The sequence below is a fragment of the Protopterus annectens genome, chromosome 1.part0 (genome assembly GCF_019279795.1).
Source record: "Protopterus annectens isolate FY-2018-M chromosome 1.part0, PAN1.0, whole genome shotgun sequence".
Classification (NCBI taxonomy): Eukaryota; Metazoa; Chordata; order Ceratodontiformes; family Protopteridae; genus Protopterus; species Protopterus annectens.
In genome coordinates this window covers 1,726,226,568-1,726,246,187 of record NC_056725.1, presented here as the reverse complement: position 1 = coordinate 1,726,246,187, position 19,620 = coordinate 1,726,226,568, and the positions used below count along the sequence as shown (strand labels likewise).

Sequence of the window (19,620 nt, the reverse complement as noted above, 5' to 3'; positions counted from 1 at the left end):
ATGTTTGAATGAGTTGACACAACAAATTGTATAACTTGCAGTGAAACAAACTGTTTACTTTACAGACATTAATACCTTATGCAATATTATATTAACTATTTGTATTAAAATACACGAATTGTGATTTGGTAATGCAGTTATTCATTAATAAAATGGTTTGCACAGTTCATTCTAAATTTGCAAACCACAAGAGGGTGCAGACTTGAGTACAGTACAGAATAAGCATTCAGCTTAACTCAATAACCAAGCCTCCTTCATGACTCTGCCATTTTTACTTACTTTAAGCATGGTACATTATCTCGAATACCATCAGATGAACTGCTGCTAGTTGACGGATGTGACTGTGGAATAGCAGGCTGAGAATTCGTACTGCTAGTCCCAGGGGTTAGCAGTGGTTGCACTGGATCACCATTTGGAGACTCAATGTCATTTGTTTCATATTGTAATCGAACTTCAATCATCTAGAAAGAAAGCAATATTGAGTAAAATTTAACTTTCTGGTCTATTAACAAAACCAAAGAGGTAAAAAGTAGCTACTTACATACAGTGTACATGTAAGTGAACTAATATATAAAAGGGATATTTTAAAATGCACTGTAATTCCAACAGCTCTTCTGTATGCTCTCTAATGGTCTAAAAACACAGAGAATGTTTCTTATCCAACAACATTATTATTATTATCAAACAAAGCAAATGTTATGTATTTGTAGAACCTAAATTATCATCTGTCAAATTTGCAGGCTTTCATAGTCAATGGTGGTTTAAGTGTACCTTTGGCCCTCAGCAGTTGTCAAACCATGGGCCTCCCCTACTCCCTAGATACTTTTTTTCGGACCACACAAAAATGCACACAGTCTTTGGGATTTACCATCTTAATTTAAGGCCATTCAAACTACACTCAATATAATCAACCAATGTCTGTGACCCATCCGTTATAGCCACTTGACTATTTACATTTCAAATGCCCAACTATGAGGAAAAAATGACTACAGTGAAGCATTCCAACTAGCTTTACACAAATGCACAGTTATCCAGCACAGCCAGACTAATGACTTTTTAACGTCATCATTTTAGTAGAGTTAGCAATTCTCATCCACAGACAGCTCCCTTAACCAGCAATAATAGCCACATTATTGTCTGTGTACATGCCAGTTGCCTAATTGTGGTAAAATAAATAATAATTATGGATACAATGCATTTCAAGTTTGTTTCACCTAAACACATAGCAGCCCAAATATTCCAACTTATTTCACACAAATGCACACAACTCCTGCAAAGCCAGACTGTTTAAAGTGAGCAAAAAAAGGGGGCAAGTTACTTTCATCCACAAACTGCCCATTCCCACCTAGCAGTTATAGTCACCATATTGTGTATACTATAGTTGATTGTGATGAAAAAATACCTCTCAAACTCTTAGCGTAAGATTTGTGGACACAGCCAAAAAGGAGGAAGGATAAAGGCCCCAAATCAGGGAAAGATTTTAATTATTTTTCTTAGTAAGGTGACAGAATAACAGGTTTTGCATAAAATGCACTTCCGACGGGATATGAAGTCAGAAATGCATATGCCTGTCATATTTGCTAAATGCAAATTTTATGAGGAAAAGTTAAAAAAATGAAGCAAAATTGAAGTCAGCTGAGAAGTATGTAATTTCAAAACTGTTTCATTCAAACAGCAGTTACAAGTTTTCTAACTTTTTTCATACAAATGCACACAAGTTCTCTTCATGGTTAACCAAGCAAACAACAAGAGGTAAGTTTGCTTCATCCAAAGCCAATCTCTCCATCTCAACACAACAGTTAAAGCCACTGTGCCAACTGTGTATACCTCAAGAATGTGATAAAAATAATGGTCACAATGTATTTCACACAAATAATAAACTCCCACCCCACACCAGAATGTATCCCTTTCCAGCTTGTTTTACCCAAATCAAATTAGTCTACAAAGCTATCCCAGAATAATTGATCAAATGAAAGCATGAAAGCAGACAGTCATGTTTCACAACAGAAAGCACCCTCTCACCCCCCTCCCCCAAGCCAGCAATTATACAGTATCACTTTTGTTTCACTGAATACCTCTTCTTAGATATCCATCTAAGCAGAGATCATAGCAATACAAGACAATTGAGTCACAAGATTACTTATGCTTTGCTGATACCCACCTTGATGCTGCAACCCCCTCTCCCCAAAGAAAGGGCAAAGCAGCTCAGAGCCAGCATAAATTTATGAGTACTTATCCAATAATCCAAGTTTAATTTGAAGGATGCTAGGGTGTCACTTTTTTAATTTGCAGTCTGTTCCAAGGGTGGCGTAAACATATTATAATAAATTTGTCTCTCCAGTGCATTTTATTTATGTACTGGTGGAGATTTAAGTCTGGAGTTGATACTAGTGAAGCGATACAACTTGTGATGATACAAGAGGCCAAGGAAGATGGGGTGGTTCTTAATTGGGTGGAGTGAAACACAGCCCTCCTCACAACAGCCTATATGAAATTAAAATGACCATTTTTAATAGCTTAGGGACATTAGGCCATCAGTCTTCTTGGTTAGGATTATATGGGGACTTTGCAGTTGCTTATATGTCTAGAAAGATACATCTTGAAGGTGGCATTATTCTCAAAAAATAGTCTAATTAGGGCTGCAGAAAGAGGGAGTAGCTTCTTTTGACATAGATGATGAGAAATAACTGCCTGAGAGAGTTCTACAGCTTGGACACATCTGTTTGTTACTTCTGTACTACAACTAACACACCATGGTGCCAAATGCTTGTTGACAAAGTCATACAGACAGTGTGTACATAGTGCAAATAAACTGTGTTGCACAGCAGTGTTGTTTATCTGGCTGTTATCTCTTGCTGTAGTTCATATACTCCTTATGGACTGCAGTACAGGTCTCAAATGAAAAAAAAGAAACACAGACATCAAGTTCTGTGAAACCACCCGGTTATCTAATTAAATATATAATATATGGTTAACTTGTATAAATCTGTACAGTCATATATTTATTTTATTATTTATTTATTTATTTGCAGTTGGTTTACCAGGATGGTCCATTGGGCCAAAATAACCCGTTTTCAATGGAGTCCTGGGGAGAAAAGCTCCAGGAAACAAACAAACTAGGTACAAACAATAGAATGATAATAAAAAATAAAATTGTAAAAGAAACACATTAAGTTCAAAATTCAGGACATATTCATACCCATACCATATATTACCATTAACTTCCACTTCCATTGCAAAGATGAGAACAAATGGCAGATACGTCCTTAAGCGTATCAGGCAGCACTTTTTTCAGCTCCCACAAAAGTTATTTAGACTTCTAAAGCAATTTAGTTTTAAAACTTAAAGCCTTCAAGGTCCATGAGATAACCGCCAACATGATCACTAGACTAATTTTTATCAAGCTATAACAGAAAATACATATCAAGGACAAAAGGCATCCAGTTCCTCAGGTTAACTGGAGTAAGACGAAAACTAGTATCACACTGTCCCCTCTGAAGGCATTAAGTGCAAGACAATGAGGAAAATAATCCTCTGTAAAGCAAATCCTTTCATGCACTACAGCACTCCTCTTCAACCCATTTGACTGACTTTCATGTCACCAAAATAATAAAAACTCATTTGACTGAATCTCATTTCACTGAATTGTAAGCCATAGACATGGTATGGGTTTCCATTCACCTGTCACTTGTTTGTGATAAAAAGAATGTTAAGTAGACTGCTGCCTATATGGTAGTTCATGGGTACAGAGTTTTTACCAAAGGGGATGACAATGCACTTTTTGGCATTAAGCATGAGTCCATGGCACTGACACCAGGCATCTGTCTCAGTGAAGCCCTTCTGTAGGATGTCCACATCATTTGGGGACTCGACTACGGCTCCTAGTTTGCAGTCATCTGCGAACCTCATTACCCAAAGGCCTTCTGTGTTAGCCTGTACTTCAGAGAATAAATTTGGGTGCTTTACCAGAAAGGCTCATCCAGACTCTGCTACACTTTGCTGTGAAGGAAAGGTTAGTTTGCTGTTACTTTTTGTATTTCTGTATTGCCCATCTTGTAATGTTTTGAATACTGTAGTTTGTTTTCTATAATTCCAGAATGGGGATTCTGTTTTAAAGCAGCAGCAAGGTTAGGATAGGCTGTGTGAACCACCCTCATCTCCGGCTTTGGTGACTGCCTCAAAAGAAGTCGATCAGGTTCAGGAGGCATGATCTGCCTTTCACAAACCAGAACTGGGTGGTTAAGTTGTTTGTGGAGGTTACCAATGTCTTTGTTTATGAGTTCCATGATGATAAGTTCTGGTTACAGACCAGGCTCATCAGGCTAATAGGGTGATAGTTTCCTCAGTGGTGGCTCCCCTTTGAGTGGGATAACTGTTGCTGTGCTCCATTTAGTGGGCACAAAGCATGACATGAGGCTTCAATGATTGAACATGAGCCAGTTCATTCTGAAGTTCCTGTAAAACGTAGCCTGGGATGTTGTCTGGTCCGGTCCTGCGTAGTTGTGATTATATGGACTCTGCATTCTTCCTGTACAGATAAAGGTCCTTTAGGGGCTGAGAGGGGAGGTAAAAAGTTAGCACTGAACCTATCTTCCAGGATGTTGGCAATATCAGTTGGTTCTGTAATTTTCATCCCATTGTGTTGTAACTCAGAGCAAATCTGGGTGTTGCCATTGAGATTCTTTACATAGCTATAGAATGCTTTGTGGTTGTCCCAAGAATAAGTAGCAATTTTGTTTTCGTAGCTAGCTTTGGAGGATCTTATAAGGGATCTCAGATTCTTACCGAGGCTGAACAAGGAGCTCCCTTCACTCATGGGATTTTACTCTCTTTTGCAACAGTTTCTTCTTCTGTTGTAGAGTTTGTTTATGGCAGGGGACCACCAGATTGGCTTCCTTTTTGGATGGTTCTGTTTGGGATAGCATGCTCCATCCACTAAAAGTGCTTATAGAGTGCATTTGTCTAGGATTCAGCAGTTGTAATTGTATTGTCCATCTGCATGGGTGTCATAAGTTCACCACTTCTGTCTTAACATCCCGAATCTCTTTTAAAGTTTTTTGTCTAGTCCTTCTAGCATGTCGAGGATCAGGGATCAGTTGCTGGTGTCCTCTCCTGCTCAGCTGGTGAACCTGGGAATATTGAGGCAATGTTACAATTGCCTCATGTACCAGACAACCCTCTCCTCCTCCCACAAAACACAAATACATGCGATAGATGCAACTATACGGCCAAACTGGAGGCTGAGCTCTCTCAACATAGGACTGGCAAGACCAGTCAGGAGGAGAAGGTTACCACACACACTATAGACCCAGTCTCACATAGTACCATCACAACCTCAAATCATACACATAAACACACAAAGACATACTCGGCTCTGATCAAAAATCTACCAAAACAGCAGAGGCCTCCAAAGCAGACACCCAAACAACCACCACCTCAGAACACAACACCTGCAACACATAGACCTCACAGTCAGAGTGTCAAACAGTCACAGCCCTTAAGGCCAAACACAATGCCAGACACACTAGTCATTGGTGACTCCATAGTCAGACACACTGATGTCCCGCTCACCAGACTGAGTAAGGAGAAGGTCACAGTAAGCTGCCTGTCGGTGCTAGAATCCGCCACATAGCTAAGCACTCAGGTCTCTCAACAGCAGGTACAAATCGACTCAGTCATTGTCCACGCTGGTGTAAACGACCTGAGGCGTACCTCCTTGGACTACATGAAAAGAGACATTGAGGAGCTCTCTGATTATGTAGCCCAGGCAGGTATGACCCTGACCTTGAGCAGTATCCTACCTTCACCAAGAATGATGCCACAATACAGAGATAAGATGATCAGCTTTAACAATTGGCTTAAACTCTGGTGTCATTCAAAGAGGATCAATGTCTGTCTGCCTGGGATGACATGCTGGACAAGCCAGCTGCTTATGGACGGCTTGCACCTGTCACCCTGGGATTCGGATATTGGCAAAGGCTCTTGCCACCCCATAGTGCCTTTTTAGGCAAGGCTCAAATTCTAAACCTACCACCCTAGAACACAAAAAGGAAAAAACTAAGGGTAATGCTGCTCAATGCCAGAAGTCTAAATCTCAAAATGCACGCTTTCGAGGCCCTTCTCAGTATGGAGAACATCGATGTCTGTGCAGTGACAGAAACCTGGTTCAAGGCTCCTGAGAGCACCCCAGCACTATCAGGTTTTACCTCTTATCATGCGTTCCGCCCCAAAATCGGACAATACCAAGAAAGGAGGGTATCCATATTCATCAAAGACACCCACACCTCAAGACTGGTGGCAACGCACGATGCATCGGAGACCATCCAGGTGCAATTAACCATAGGCAAGACTGCTCTGCAAATTGTAGCATGTTACAGGCCACCCCACAAACTCAGGAACCTCACATGGCCTTCCTGAAAACACTAGAGGGATAAATGTATCACCAAACACCATCATACTAGGTGACTTCAATTACCTAATATAGACTGGGAACACTACTCAAGCCCAAACACCCTAGCCCAAAAGTTCCTGGAATTCATAAACTCAAATGCCATGGAACAACTAGTCACCATCCCCACAAGAGGAGAAAACATACTTGATCTCATCATCACGAACATGGGAGCACAATGTTCAACACCGAAGTATACCCTCACTGGTGAGATCAGATCACAAACTAATCTCGCTGGAGGTCCTCATCCCACCCCACCTGAAATAAAAAGACCACAGTAAAGAACTTCTCGAAAGCCGACTTCACACTTCTAAAGACTAGTGTGGTCTCCTTTAAGGCCCCGAGCCGAGGAAAACAGTACTCAAGCCGCTGAATCACTTACAAATGCCTTCTACCAGCACCTGCAGGACTGCATGGATAAGGCAATCCCAAGCAAAACAAAGACTCTTTGTACCAAGGCAAGCGTCCAGTCTGGTGGACCCCAACCATAAACAAACTCTACAACAAAAGGAGGAAGCTACTACAAGATAGAGCAAAATCCTTAAAAGGTAAGACACCCTTGATCACTATAAGTAAAAACTAAGAGCTCTCATAAAATCATCCAAAGCAAATTTTGAGAGAAAAATAGCTAAAGACTCAAAAGACAATCATAAGGCCTTCTTTAGCTATGTTAGAAACCTGGGAGGAACCTCCCAGATATGCTCAGAACTAGTTCAAAATGATGTGAAGATTACTGATCCTACAGACATTGCCAACATACTGGCTGACAGGTTCAGTGCAAACTTCTCCCCTCCCCCAAAGGAGATATCTATACCAAGCGATTGCAGCCCCAAACATCTCCAACGCCCAAGTGAGAACTGCTCTCTCCAAAGCAAAAACACAGCATCCATGGGACCTGATGGTGTCCCGGCTGTGTGCTCCACGAACTCAACGAGGAATTAAACCCACAGCTAGGACAGCTGTTTAATCATAGTCTTACCTCTGGATACGTACCCAGGGAGTGGCGCACTGCAACTGTGGTCCCACTTCACAAAGGCGGTGCCTCCACCGACCCTGGAAATTACCGCCCATTAGCTTGACAAGCCTTATCTGCAAAGCCATGGAGAGGATCATAATGGACCTCATAAATAAAGACATAGGGAATTTGCAGACTTTGGATCCATCCCAGTTTGGCTTTGTCAAGGCAGATCATGCCTTCTAAACTTGGTTGACTTTTGAAACAGTCACCAAAGCCATTGATGAGGGAAAGGCAGTCCATACAGCCTACCTCGATCTGGTGAAGGCCTTGATACAATACCCCACTCGGGTATCATTGAAAAACTCATCAGCTTAAATGTTAACCCATACATCACAAGATGGGTTGCAAACTGGCTGAGTGACAGAACCCACAGGGTCAGAGTTGCTGGCGCCATGTCAGACTCAAAGCCTGTCACAAGTGGTGTACCACAGGGCTCAGTCCTGGGCCCACTCTTGTTTGGCATCTACTTTTCCAGTACAAGCAAACACAGGAGGGTTATGGCTGACAAAGTTTGCAGATGACTGCAAACTGGGCCATAGTGGAAAACACATCTGACACAGATATCCTTCAGAAGGGTCTCACAGAAACGGATAACTGGTGCCAGAGCCATGGCCTAAAGTTAAATGCCAAAAATGCATAGTCATACCCTTCGGGAAAAACAAGGTTACCCCTAGCTACCAAATAGGTGGCAATCCACTGAGCATAGAAGAAGTTATCAGGGACCTGGGGACCCAGGTTGATAGTAGTCTGTCATTCGACACCCATGTAGCTAAAGTAGTTAGGAAGACCTTCTACATTGCCCACCTTATCATGAAGGGATTCTCATCTAGATCAAGGGAGGTCATAGTCTCCCTATACTCATCACTCATCAGACCAATGATTGAGTACAATGCCCCATTGAATGTATCTGACCCGACACTTGCAGCAGCTGGAGAGGCCACAAAAGTTCCTCACCAAAAGGATAAAGGGTCTCAAACATCTGTCCTATGCTGCCCGACTGTAAGAACTCCAGCTCTATTCAGTCGCCACCGCTTGCTCAGAGGTGACCTTTGCCTAACATACAAGGCCATGTCAAACCCAGATTTGATGAATATGCTTCACCTCAAAAATCTAGATCCGTCAGAGCCACAAGGCGGGAGACTTAAACCTCGACACGGCTATTAATAGGACGCGCTGGAGGGATAGATTCATCACCCAAAGACTCCCTATGCTGTGGAATAAAATCCCGGTATATGTGAGGCAGAGCACCTCGCTGGCCTTGTTCAAGAGAAATCTTGACCAATGGATGGGAGATCGCAGATATACCCCAGGGATTACCTCAGTGTCACTGCTCAACAGAGGCACAGCAAAATAATGGGTATAGTTCCCCATACTAAAGGGGTGGCGTAAGCCACAAAACTATGGGCTAGGCTTGTAAATGCCCTCGGGCAGATAGCCTAGTATGAACCTATGAACCTATGAACCTATGAACCTAAGTAGATACCAAACAGGGAAGGTCCCAGGACTGAACCCTGTGGTACTCCACTTGTCACTGGTTTGAAGTCAGGTTTGGAGTCTGCAACTTTTACAGTGTGGGTAGCGTCAGTGAGACAGTTGGCAACCCATCTTGTAATGTATGGATTTATACCTAGTTTAGTAAATTTAGCTATAATTCCAGAATGGGGGATGGTGTTGAAAGCCTTGGCAAGGTCAGGATAGGCTGTGTGAACCACCTTACCCTCATCTCCGGCTTTGGTGACTGCCTCAAAGAAGTCGATCAGGTTCAGGAGGCATGATCTGCCTTTCACAAACCAGAACTGGGTGGGGTCCAGAGTTTGTGGAGGTTACCAATGTCTTTGTTTATGAGTTCCATGATGATAAGTTCTACGGCCTTACAGACCAGGCTCGTCAGGCTAATAGGGTGATCGTTTCCGGGATCAGTGGTGGCTCCCCTTTTGTGGAGTGGGATAACTGTTGCTGTGCTCCATTCAGTGGGCACAAAGCATGACATGAGGCTATGATTGAACATGGTGCTTAGGTGGGGAGCCAGTTCATTCTGAAGTTCCTGTAAAACGTAGCCTGGGATGTTGTCTGGTCCGGTCCTGCGTAGTTGTGATTATATGGACTCTGCATTCTTCCTGTACAGATATAGGTCCTTTAGGGGTTGAGAGGGGAGGTAAAAAGTTAGCACTGAACCTATCTTCCAGGATGTTGGCAATATCAGTTGGTTCTGTAATTTTCATCCCATTGTGTTGTAACTCAGAGCAAATCTGAGTGTTGCCATTGAGATTCTTTACATAGCTATAGAATGCTTTGTGGTTGTCCCAAGAATAAGTGGCAATTTTGTTTTCGCAGCTAGCTTTGGAGGATCTTATAAGGGATCTCAGATTCTTACCGAGGCTGAACAGGGAGCTCCCTTCACTCATGGGATTTTACTCTCTTTTGCAACAGTTTCTTCTTCTGTTGTAGAGTTTGTTTATGGCAGGGGACCACCAGATTGGCTTCCTTTTTTTGGAGGAAAGCGTCTTGGTTCTGTTTGGGATAGCATGATCCATCCACTCGTGTAAGTGCTTATAGAGTGCATTTGTCTAGGATTCAGCAGTTGTAATTGTATTGTCCATCTGCATGGGTGTCATGAAGTTCACCACTTCTGTCTTAAGAAGCATAAAGTTGGCTCTGGAGAAATGTTTTACCATGGTTTCCTTAATAGGGGGTGGGGGCGGGATGTGGATATCTAGGGTGATTAGCTTATGGTTGGATCTGACCAACGAGGAGTTGACTTCAGGTGTGGAACACCGGTCAGTCATGTTGGTAATGACTAGGTCTAGGATACTGCTGCCCCTGATGGGGATGTGGATAAGTTGATCCAGGGCATTGGAATTTATGAATTCCAGAAAGCGTTGAGCAAAGGAGTTGGTACATAAGTAGTTTTCCCAGTTAATGGTGGGGTAATTGAAATCGCCCATTATTAGGGCGTTTGACTGAATCCTAATATTTTCCAGTATATCAAGAAAAGAGGAGTGGGAATCCTGTGGCATGGTGGGGGATCTGTAGCAAGCTATAATTTGGAATGCAGTTTTGCCCAGAGTTAGTTGCATTTGGATACCCTCAGATGCATTATGCTGAGCAACTAGCCTGGAGGTGTGGATATCCTTAATGAATATGGACACGCCTCCACCTTTGGTGTTCTGGTCCAGGTTAGATGGCCGAAAAGTGTGATATGAGTTATAGCCTAGTAATGCAGGGGTGCTCTCTGGAGCCATGAACCAGGTCTCAGTCACCGCACAGATATCGATGTTCTCTATTTTAATGAGTGCCTCAAGGGAGTGCATTTTGAGATTTAGACTTCTAGCACTGAGGAGCATTACCCTCAGTTTTTGCTTTCCTGTTCCTCTTATGGTGGTGAATTTGTAATTTGAATCTTGCCTAAAAAAGGCACTATTGGGGCGGTAAGAGCCTAAGCCAGTATCCGGAATTCCAGGGGTGACAGGTACAGGCCATCTCTGGCAAAACATCGTGGTCTGTCGACCATGTCATCCCAGGCAGACAGATACTGGATCCCCTTAGAATGACACTAGAAGCTTAGCCACTTGTTGAAGTCAATCATTTTGTTCTTGTACTGCGGTATCATTCTGGGTGATGGCAGATTGCTACTCAGGGCTAGGGTCATACCTGCCTGGGTTAAAAGATCGGAGAGCTCTTCCATATCTCTTTTCATGTAGTCCAGGGAGGTGCATCTCAGGTTTTTCACACCAACATGGACAATGACACAGTCATATTTGTACATGTTGTAGAGTGACCTGAGTGCGTGGGTTATGTGGCGGATCCTGGCACCCGACAGGCAACTGCCAGTAACCTTCTCCTTGTTTAGCCTGGTGAGTGGGACATCAGTGTGCCCGACTATAGAGTCAACTATGACTAGTGTGTTGGGTACGTTGTTTTGCCTTATGGGCTGTGGTTGAGAGGCACACTGAGTCTGTGGGCTGTGTGTCATTTGGGTTGTGTTGGGAGGGTGGATGTTGCTTGCGTTTCTGCTTTCAATGTCTCTGTTGCTTCAGCAGATTATTACTGAGGGCCTCCTCGAGTGTTTTTGTGTTTCTATGTGTGGATTTTGGTGGTGTAGGTTTAGTGGGACTATGTGATGAGTGTGGTGTGGTGCAAGTGTTTACCTTCTCCTCTTGACTGTCAAGTTCAGTCTTGGTTGGAGAGAGCTTTACTTCCAGTTTGGCTAGATAAGTGCATCTCTCACAGGTTGTAGTGTTGGGTGGTAGGAGGAGAGGGTTGTCTGTGTACATAAGGCAATTACTACATTGCCCCAAGATGCCCAGATTCATCAGATAAGACAGGAGAGAACAATGAGAGATGACCCTTGGACATGCCTGAATAAAAAACTATTTTCCTCTAGACAAGTGAAGAAAGTGAGTAGAAGAGCTTTATCTCTAAGCAAGTGAGGAAAGTAAGTACAAAAACTGTTTTCCGCTAACACAGAACATATCTAGGGCAGTTCACTAATCATCAGCAGCCCATTTGTTTCCAAATGGTGTTGGGGTATCGCATTAATACTTCACACAGTTCACTAATCAGCATACATATTTGTTTACTGAAATAAAACAGCACCAAAACACGACAATAACCACAAAATAAGGCAGTTTTAATAGAAAAGTACAAGGTAAGTTGCTTTCACCCATTCAATGTGCTTCATCAGACCATACATTACATAACTCCAGCAAAATAAATAGCAAAAGCAGTATCAATTAACTTTTCAAAATATCCAATAAGAACACATGCCCAATAAAACAATCATCCTCATTTAAAGAGGCCTCTAGCCTTCAAAACTGGTTTAACAGAGGTCCTCCCATTAATTCCTGGGAATCTATCTGCCTGCATGGTAATAATCCATGACAATTCACGATTCTCAGTATAGTTTCTAAAATCCCCCCCCCCCCCCCCCGCATATCTGGGTTTATCATTTCAATAACCCTAAATCCAAAAATATGTTCACTACCATACTCCATAAAATGCTTACCAAAGCATTCTGGTCATCAGATCTATGCATACAATACAAATGTTCTCTCATTCTCTCAACAAGGGATCTGTTAGTCTTACCTATGTCAAAACAACTGCATGCCCTGCATAATTAGATTTCTACTGCGACAGTCAGCAGTAACATTGAACTAATATAACTTTCTTGAAACTGGATGGATAAAATCTACAAATGGATCTATATATATATATATATATATATATATATATATATATATATATATATATATATATGCAAATGTTACATCTAAAACAACTGCGCATCTCAGGTAGCACAGTCGTGGCCTCTCTTGCCCGTGTACGTATCCTATAACACAATTGCCTTTTTAAAGATTTCTTGTTCTTAATATTAAATCTAGGGTGTTTACATACAATAGAGTGAATTGTTTCATCCAGATGTAAAATGGACCAATTATTTCTAACTACTTGTATTACACTATTAATATCACTCGTGTAGAAGATGGACAAAGCTACTATCCTGACAGCTGGAACTAAATCACAATTGTTGTTGTTAACCACTAATGGCCTATGTGAGAAGTATGGTCGACCTCTATCCTTCCTATGTCTCCCAACATAATATAATGTATCTTCCACCTCTTTCTTCCTATACCCTGTATCGTCTAACTTTACTTTCAAGCTACCTATGTCTCTCTCAAAAAGAGCATCTTCATTATTCAACCATGAAATTCACATACCCTGGCCTTTAGCTATGTTTTTAAAAACATGGCCTGGATGCATGCTGTTCCGTTGTAAAAGTGTATTTTTTCTACAATCTTTCCTGAATAAAGTTGTAGTTATTTTAGAAGAGGCATTCACTGAGACCTTAACATCCAAAAAAATCAATTACTTTTACAGATGATTTACATGTGAAAGATAGAAAGGGCACTGTGTTTTCCAAAATCTGTACAAATTCTATTAACTGTTGTTGAGAACCGTCCCATACCAAAAAAGGTCATCTACAAACCTCCTATAAAATATTATGTTGGGTACAAAAGCAGATTTAAAAACAAAAGCTTCTTACCACTGAGCCATTACTGTATTGGCATAGCTATTGGCCCATAGCCACGCCAATGTTTTGTAAAAACAACTGTTCGTTATATATAAAAACATTACTCTCCAAAACTGTCTCCAAAAACAAGCATATTAAATCAATAGTTATCAGACCATATCCACTTTTACTTGTCAAGAACTCTTTGACCATGTTAATACCTGCATCATGCGGAATGCATGTAAACAAGAACACTACACCTAAACTTACTAAAAAACATTGTCCTTCAAAACTCATGTCTTTGGTATAATCAAACAAATCCTCTAAAAATTGTCGAGTGTCCTTTAATACCTATTGTAAATACAGCACAGGTCTTAACTTCCTTTCTATAAAAATAGAAAATGGTACTGTGATCCAGCCCTTACCAGACACAATGGGCCTAAAATGTTTCAGTAAACACTTATGAATCTTGGGTAGCCCTTGAAACAATGGAATTAGAGGAAACTCAACAGTAAGAAAAGTGTGTAGGTCCTTGAAAATTAGTCCAGTGTGAAAGCAGTCACTCAAACTTGCATTCACCCTGTCATACAAAGAACCCACATAATCAAAACTCACTTCACTATAAACATTCCTATCATTTAACAAGTCTAAACTACTCTCATGATAAAATTGCGAGTCCATGACAACAATAGCACCACCCTTGTCAGCGGATTTTATAATCACACTCTCATCCCGCTGCAACTCCAATAAAGTCTGTCTCCCATCCAAATTTAAATTATTAAAGCTTCTTTTCATATTGCCATTGTCATAAGCAGCCATTAAGTCCATCTCACATTTCCTAGAGAAAGTTTCTAATATCAGATGCAAAACTGGTTGAAATATGCTAGGTCTTTTAAACACTTGTTGCTGCTTCATCACCATTAGTATCCGAAAAAATAGTCTTAAGCATCACATTTCTGACAAACAATTTAATGTCTACAACAGTTTCACTCGGGTTAGGGCCCGGAGCTGGAATAAAAGTCAGGTTTTCGTTCTAATAAAGATATTTGTGCTGGACTCAATACTTTGTTAGAAATACTGTATATTACTGATTTATTGCATCTGTCCACATCGTTTTTATCGTTAGCATTCTGTCATCCTCCATTAAACGCTGCCACTTCCTTCCTCAGCTTAGAGAATGCAGATGACGTATCTTCTCCCTCTGGCGAATAGACAAAGGTAAAGGAAGCATTCCTGTTGAGCCAACCATATTTATTGTCTTCGGTCACACATCTAGTGGCTTGTTTTGAATAGCCGGATTTAAAGGGGAATGAACAGAAGTGCTCGGCACATTGTTTAAATCAGAGCACTCATTATTGTCACTGCCATTAATATTCTGTTTGTTTACAGAAATATTCACAGGTGCTACAATGCCCCTTTCTTGTTTCAAACTGTTGCTTACAGCAGTTTCAAAGCTAATCAGCTGAGGATTCTTCGGCCATGTAAAAACATTGTCTTTGCTAAAGTCTGTAGTGTCCCTCAGCAGTTTTATCGACTTCTGCATTCTAAGTCTCTGCTCATATGAGGAAACATTATCACACTGTCAAGTCAGGCCAGAAATCCATCTTTATATCAATCAATTAACTCAGTATGTTTTTTATTCACTGAATCAATCAACTCTCTTTCTAAGGGTTTAAAATAGTCTATAAGCAAACATATATAACTGAAACGTAATTCAAGATTTAGTTGTTGCCACTTGCTTAATAGATCTATATGAGTCTCACCATATGTTGGCATGACCAAAACTCGTAGTCCCAGAGGAATCACCTTAAGAAACAAGCATGCCTCTAGATGTAAGCGTTGCCACTGGAATTGTTTTAGCTGGAATAAATCATTTTCAAGTTCTCTAGTGGCATTAATCAATGAATATAATCCATTTCAGATGACTGGTCAACTTTGTTGGCTCCTGGCTTTGCCAGCAATGGATTAACCTCAGTCTTTAGAAACGTCAGGAACCGGTCTTCACCTCTATTCCTGGCTGGCACATATCCGAGCTCGATATCTGTCTCATTCCCTTCAGCCATGCTTCCGTGAAGAACTACAGCAGTATCAGAAAATAAAGAACAAACAGTCCTGTCGGAATAAATGGTGCTGAATAACCAAAGCAAAATATATACTGAAATAAAACAACACCAAAACATGACAATAACCATAAAATAAGGCAGTTTTAATAGAAAAGTACAAGGTAAGTGCTTTCACACATTCAATGTGCTTCATCAGACCATACATTACATAAATTCAGCAAAATAAATAGCAAAAGCAGTATCAATTAACTTTTCAAAATATCCAATAAGAACACATGCCCAATAAAACAATCATCCTCATTTAAAGAGGCCTCTAGCCTTCAAAACTGGTTTAATAGAGGTCCTCCCATTAATTCCTGGGAATCTATCTGCCTGCATGGCAATTATCCATGACAATACGCAATTCTCAGTATAGTTTCTAAAATCACCCCCCCCCCCCGCATATCAAGGATCACAGAACCATTTTCTATTTTTATAGAAAAGACGCTAAGACTTGTGCTGAATTTACAACAGGTATTAAATGACACTCAACAATTTTTAGAAGATTTGTTTGATTATACCAAAGACATGAGTTTTGAAAGACAATATTTTTTTAGTAAGTTTAGATGTAGTGTCCTTGTTTACATGCAATCCGTTCTTGACCAGTAAAAGTGGATATGATCTGATAACTATTGATTTAATATGCTTGTTTTTGGAGACAGTTTTGGAAAATAATGTTTTTATATATAATGAAAAGTTGTTTTTGCAAAACACTGGCATGGCTATGGGTACTAGTTGTGCCCATAGGTACGCCAAGACAGTGATGGCTCAGTGGGAAGAAGCTTTTGTTTTTAACTCTGCTTTTGTACCCAACATAATATTTTATAGAAGGTTTGTAGATTACCTTTTTTTGTTATGTGACGGTTCTCACCAAGAGTTAACAGAATTTGTACAGTTTTTGGAGAACACAGTGCCCTTTCTATCTTTCAAATGTAAATCATCTGTAAAAGAAATTGATTGTTTGGATGTTAAAGTCTCAGTGAATGCCTCTTCCAAAATAACTACGACTTTATTCAGGAAAGATTGCAGAAAAAACACACTTTTACAATGGAACAGCATGCATCCAGGCCATGTTTTTAAAAACATAGCTAAAGGCCAGGGTATGCGAATTTCGAGATTGAATAATGAAGACGCTCTTTCTGAGAGAGACATAGGTAGCTTGAAAGTAGAGTTAGACGATAGAGGGTATATGAAGAAAGAGGTGGAAGATATGTTATATTATGTTGGGAGATATAGGAAGGACAGAGGTCGACCATACTACTCATATAGGCTGTCAGTGGTTAACAACAACAATTGTAATTTAGTTCCAGCTGTCAGGACAGTACTTTTGTCCATCTTCTACACAAGTGAAGTTAACAGTGTAATACAAGCAGTTAAAATAATTGGTCCATTTTACATCTGGATGAACAGATTTGTTCTATTGTAGATGAACACCCTAGGAACAAGAAATCTTTAAAAAGGCAATTGTGTTATAGGAAACATACACGGGCAAGAGATGCCATGACTGTGATGCCTGAGATGCGCAGTCATTTTAGATGTAACTTTTGCATATATACAGATCCATTTGTAGATTTTATCCATCCAGTTTCGAGAAAGTTATATCAGGTCAATGTTACTGCTGACTGTCGCAGTGGAAATCTAATTTATTTGGCTAAGTGCAGGGCATGCAGTTGTTTTTACATAGGTAAGACTAACAGATCCTTGGTTGAGAAAATGAGGGAACATTTATATTGTATGCATAGATCTGATGACTGGAATGCTTTGGCTAAGCATTTTATGGAGTATGGTAGTGAACATATTTTTGGATATAGGGTTACTGAAATGATAAACCCAGATATGCGGGGGGGATGTGATTTTAGAAACTATACTGAGAATCGCCAATTGTCATGGATTATTACCATGCAGGCAGATAGATTCCCAGGAATTAATGGGAGGACCTTTATTAAACCAGTTTTGAAGGCTAGAGGCCTCTATAAATTAGGATGATTGTTTTATTGGGCATGTGTTCTTATTGGATATTTTGAAAAGTTAACTGATAATGCTTTTGCTATTTATTTTGCTGGATTTATGTAATGTATGGTCTGATGAAGCACATTGAATGTGTGAAAGTGCTTACTTGTACTTTTCTACTAAAACTGCCTTATTTTATGGTTATTGTCGTGTTTTGGTGCTGTTTTACTTCAATATATATTTTGCTTTGGTTATTCAGCACCATTTATTCCCCAAATGTGTCTATTTTATTTATTTGTTAACAACTGAGTCTTCTGGACATTAATTGCTAGCAGCATTAGCACCCCCCATCTAAAGTATTACAAACGCGCAAGTGTGGCTACTGCTATGTGCAACACTTAAACCTAATGGATATTTGGAGTGTGAAATGTCCATACAGGACTAGTTATGCACTACTGTACAGGGATGAGCTCTCACCATATGCTTTGCCAGTGAAACTTCACCCAGACTGCTGCAAATACCTTGCTGGCAGGGGGAATCCAACCAATATTTCTCTTTAATCCTATGCCACCTTAATGCCAGCACTACAAATGCTTAGCCAGTGGCTGCAGATGGAAACAGATAGATAGCCCATGTTTTTGCTTAGACTGCTACTGGAATTGGTTAAGGAACCTGTAATGATCTTGACATTCTACTCTACTGGTGCATTTGTTTTCCAGTGCTGTTCCTGCATGGGAGACGTTAGCATATAACAATGCACGATGTGCATAAGCAGTAAATCAAGAAGTGGAATAGGGACTAAAGCAGCCATAAATTTTAAATCAGCCTTAGTGTGTTACCATTCAGTTCCAATCAAAAGTATGCAATCAAATGGAAACTAATATTCCCTCCTCCACACACACACACACACACACACACACACACACACACACACACACACACACACACACACACACACACAAACCAGGAAAAGCTTGCTGCCAAAGTATTTGGTACCCCTTTATCCTAGGCTTGGGTCTGGCTCTGAAAATAGGCAAAATAATGGATAAATTCATTAAATTATTAAACAGCAGCATTCAGACCCAGTGCCTTGTCTGCTTGCAGTCTTAACATCCACTTATATTCAGCTATCTCTGCACCATTATTTAAGCCACCTCCTCTATTTCAAGGCAATATAGTCTGCATGACTCTAAATTTAAAGGTGTGCTGTGCTCCCCTTCTAGAACATGCTTTGTCACCGAGTTAGTAGTAATACCTCATCTAATATCTGATAAAAGCTCAGATATTGTGTCCTTAAACTTCCTTTTGCATTTACCTACTAGAAAATGTCACATACATCAGAGGTAGCTAGTTTAGAGTTTCAATAATTTAATGCATTTTAGTTTCATATACATATTTATATCTTTTATATACAGAGAGCTTTTATGTTATAAATTTTGATTGGTAGTAAACTGTGTTTTTAACAAGATTAATTGACTAGAGAATACTGAATTTTGATGAAGACTGGTTTCTTTATCATGTGTTCAATATAAATTTAATAAATTTAAAATGTTTAAACACAGATGAAGGGAAGTATCCTGAATGCTTTCATCATTGATTGTTATTGTTGTTTTATTTGTTATTAAATTTTGGATGGCTGGCAATTGAGGTCCAATCTTTGCATTCAGGCAACAAGAACATGGAGAAAAAGGCACAATCAACCACCTGAAGTGGATGCCAGCTCTAGAAAACCCTAGATCTGAAAATGATCTTGCACAACAGATTGATTAATGTTTCTAATTGAAATGCCAGTGCAGGGAGCCTGCCAGAATGGTGCAAACGGCTGACAAACCCAAACATACAGAAGTCATGAGTTAAGCAGTTAAGAGTTAAGTTATCTGGTGTTCTTTTTGTATTTACAAAACTCCTTTGTTGAAGGAGAACACCATTGTTTATTATTTGGAGGAACTGCACTTTTTAAAACCACTGGTAAATGTTGAGATCGGTAGTCCTGGCTGCTGATCTCTAGAGCTTCCTTCACATTCATTCACTGATTACTTAGCATGATCATTTTTTTTTCTTATTTTTCCCATTCTTTTCGCACATTCATTAT

The 19,620-nt window shown here is 40.2% G+C and overlaps 1 protein-coding gene across 2 annotated transcripts in view; it reads right to left on the bottom strand.

Annotated features, from left to right (window-relative positions):
* Positions 1-19,620, bottom strand: part of STXBP5 (syntaxin binding protein 5) — a 3,006,986-nt gene that overhangs the window by 667,967 nt on the left and 2,319,399 nt on the right. For both annotated transcript variants that reach the window (XM_044068842.1, XM_044068850.1), the window contains exon 16: positions 280-461. In XM_044068842.1, coding sequence (XP_043924777.1) covers positions 280-461 — 182 coding nt within the window. The remainder of the gene's footprint in view (positions 1-279; positions 462-19,620) is intronic.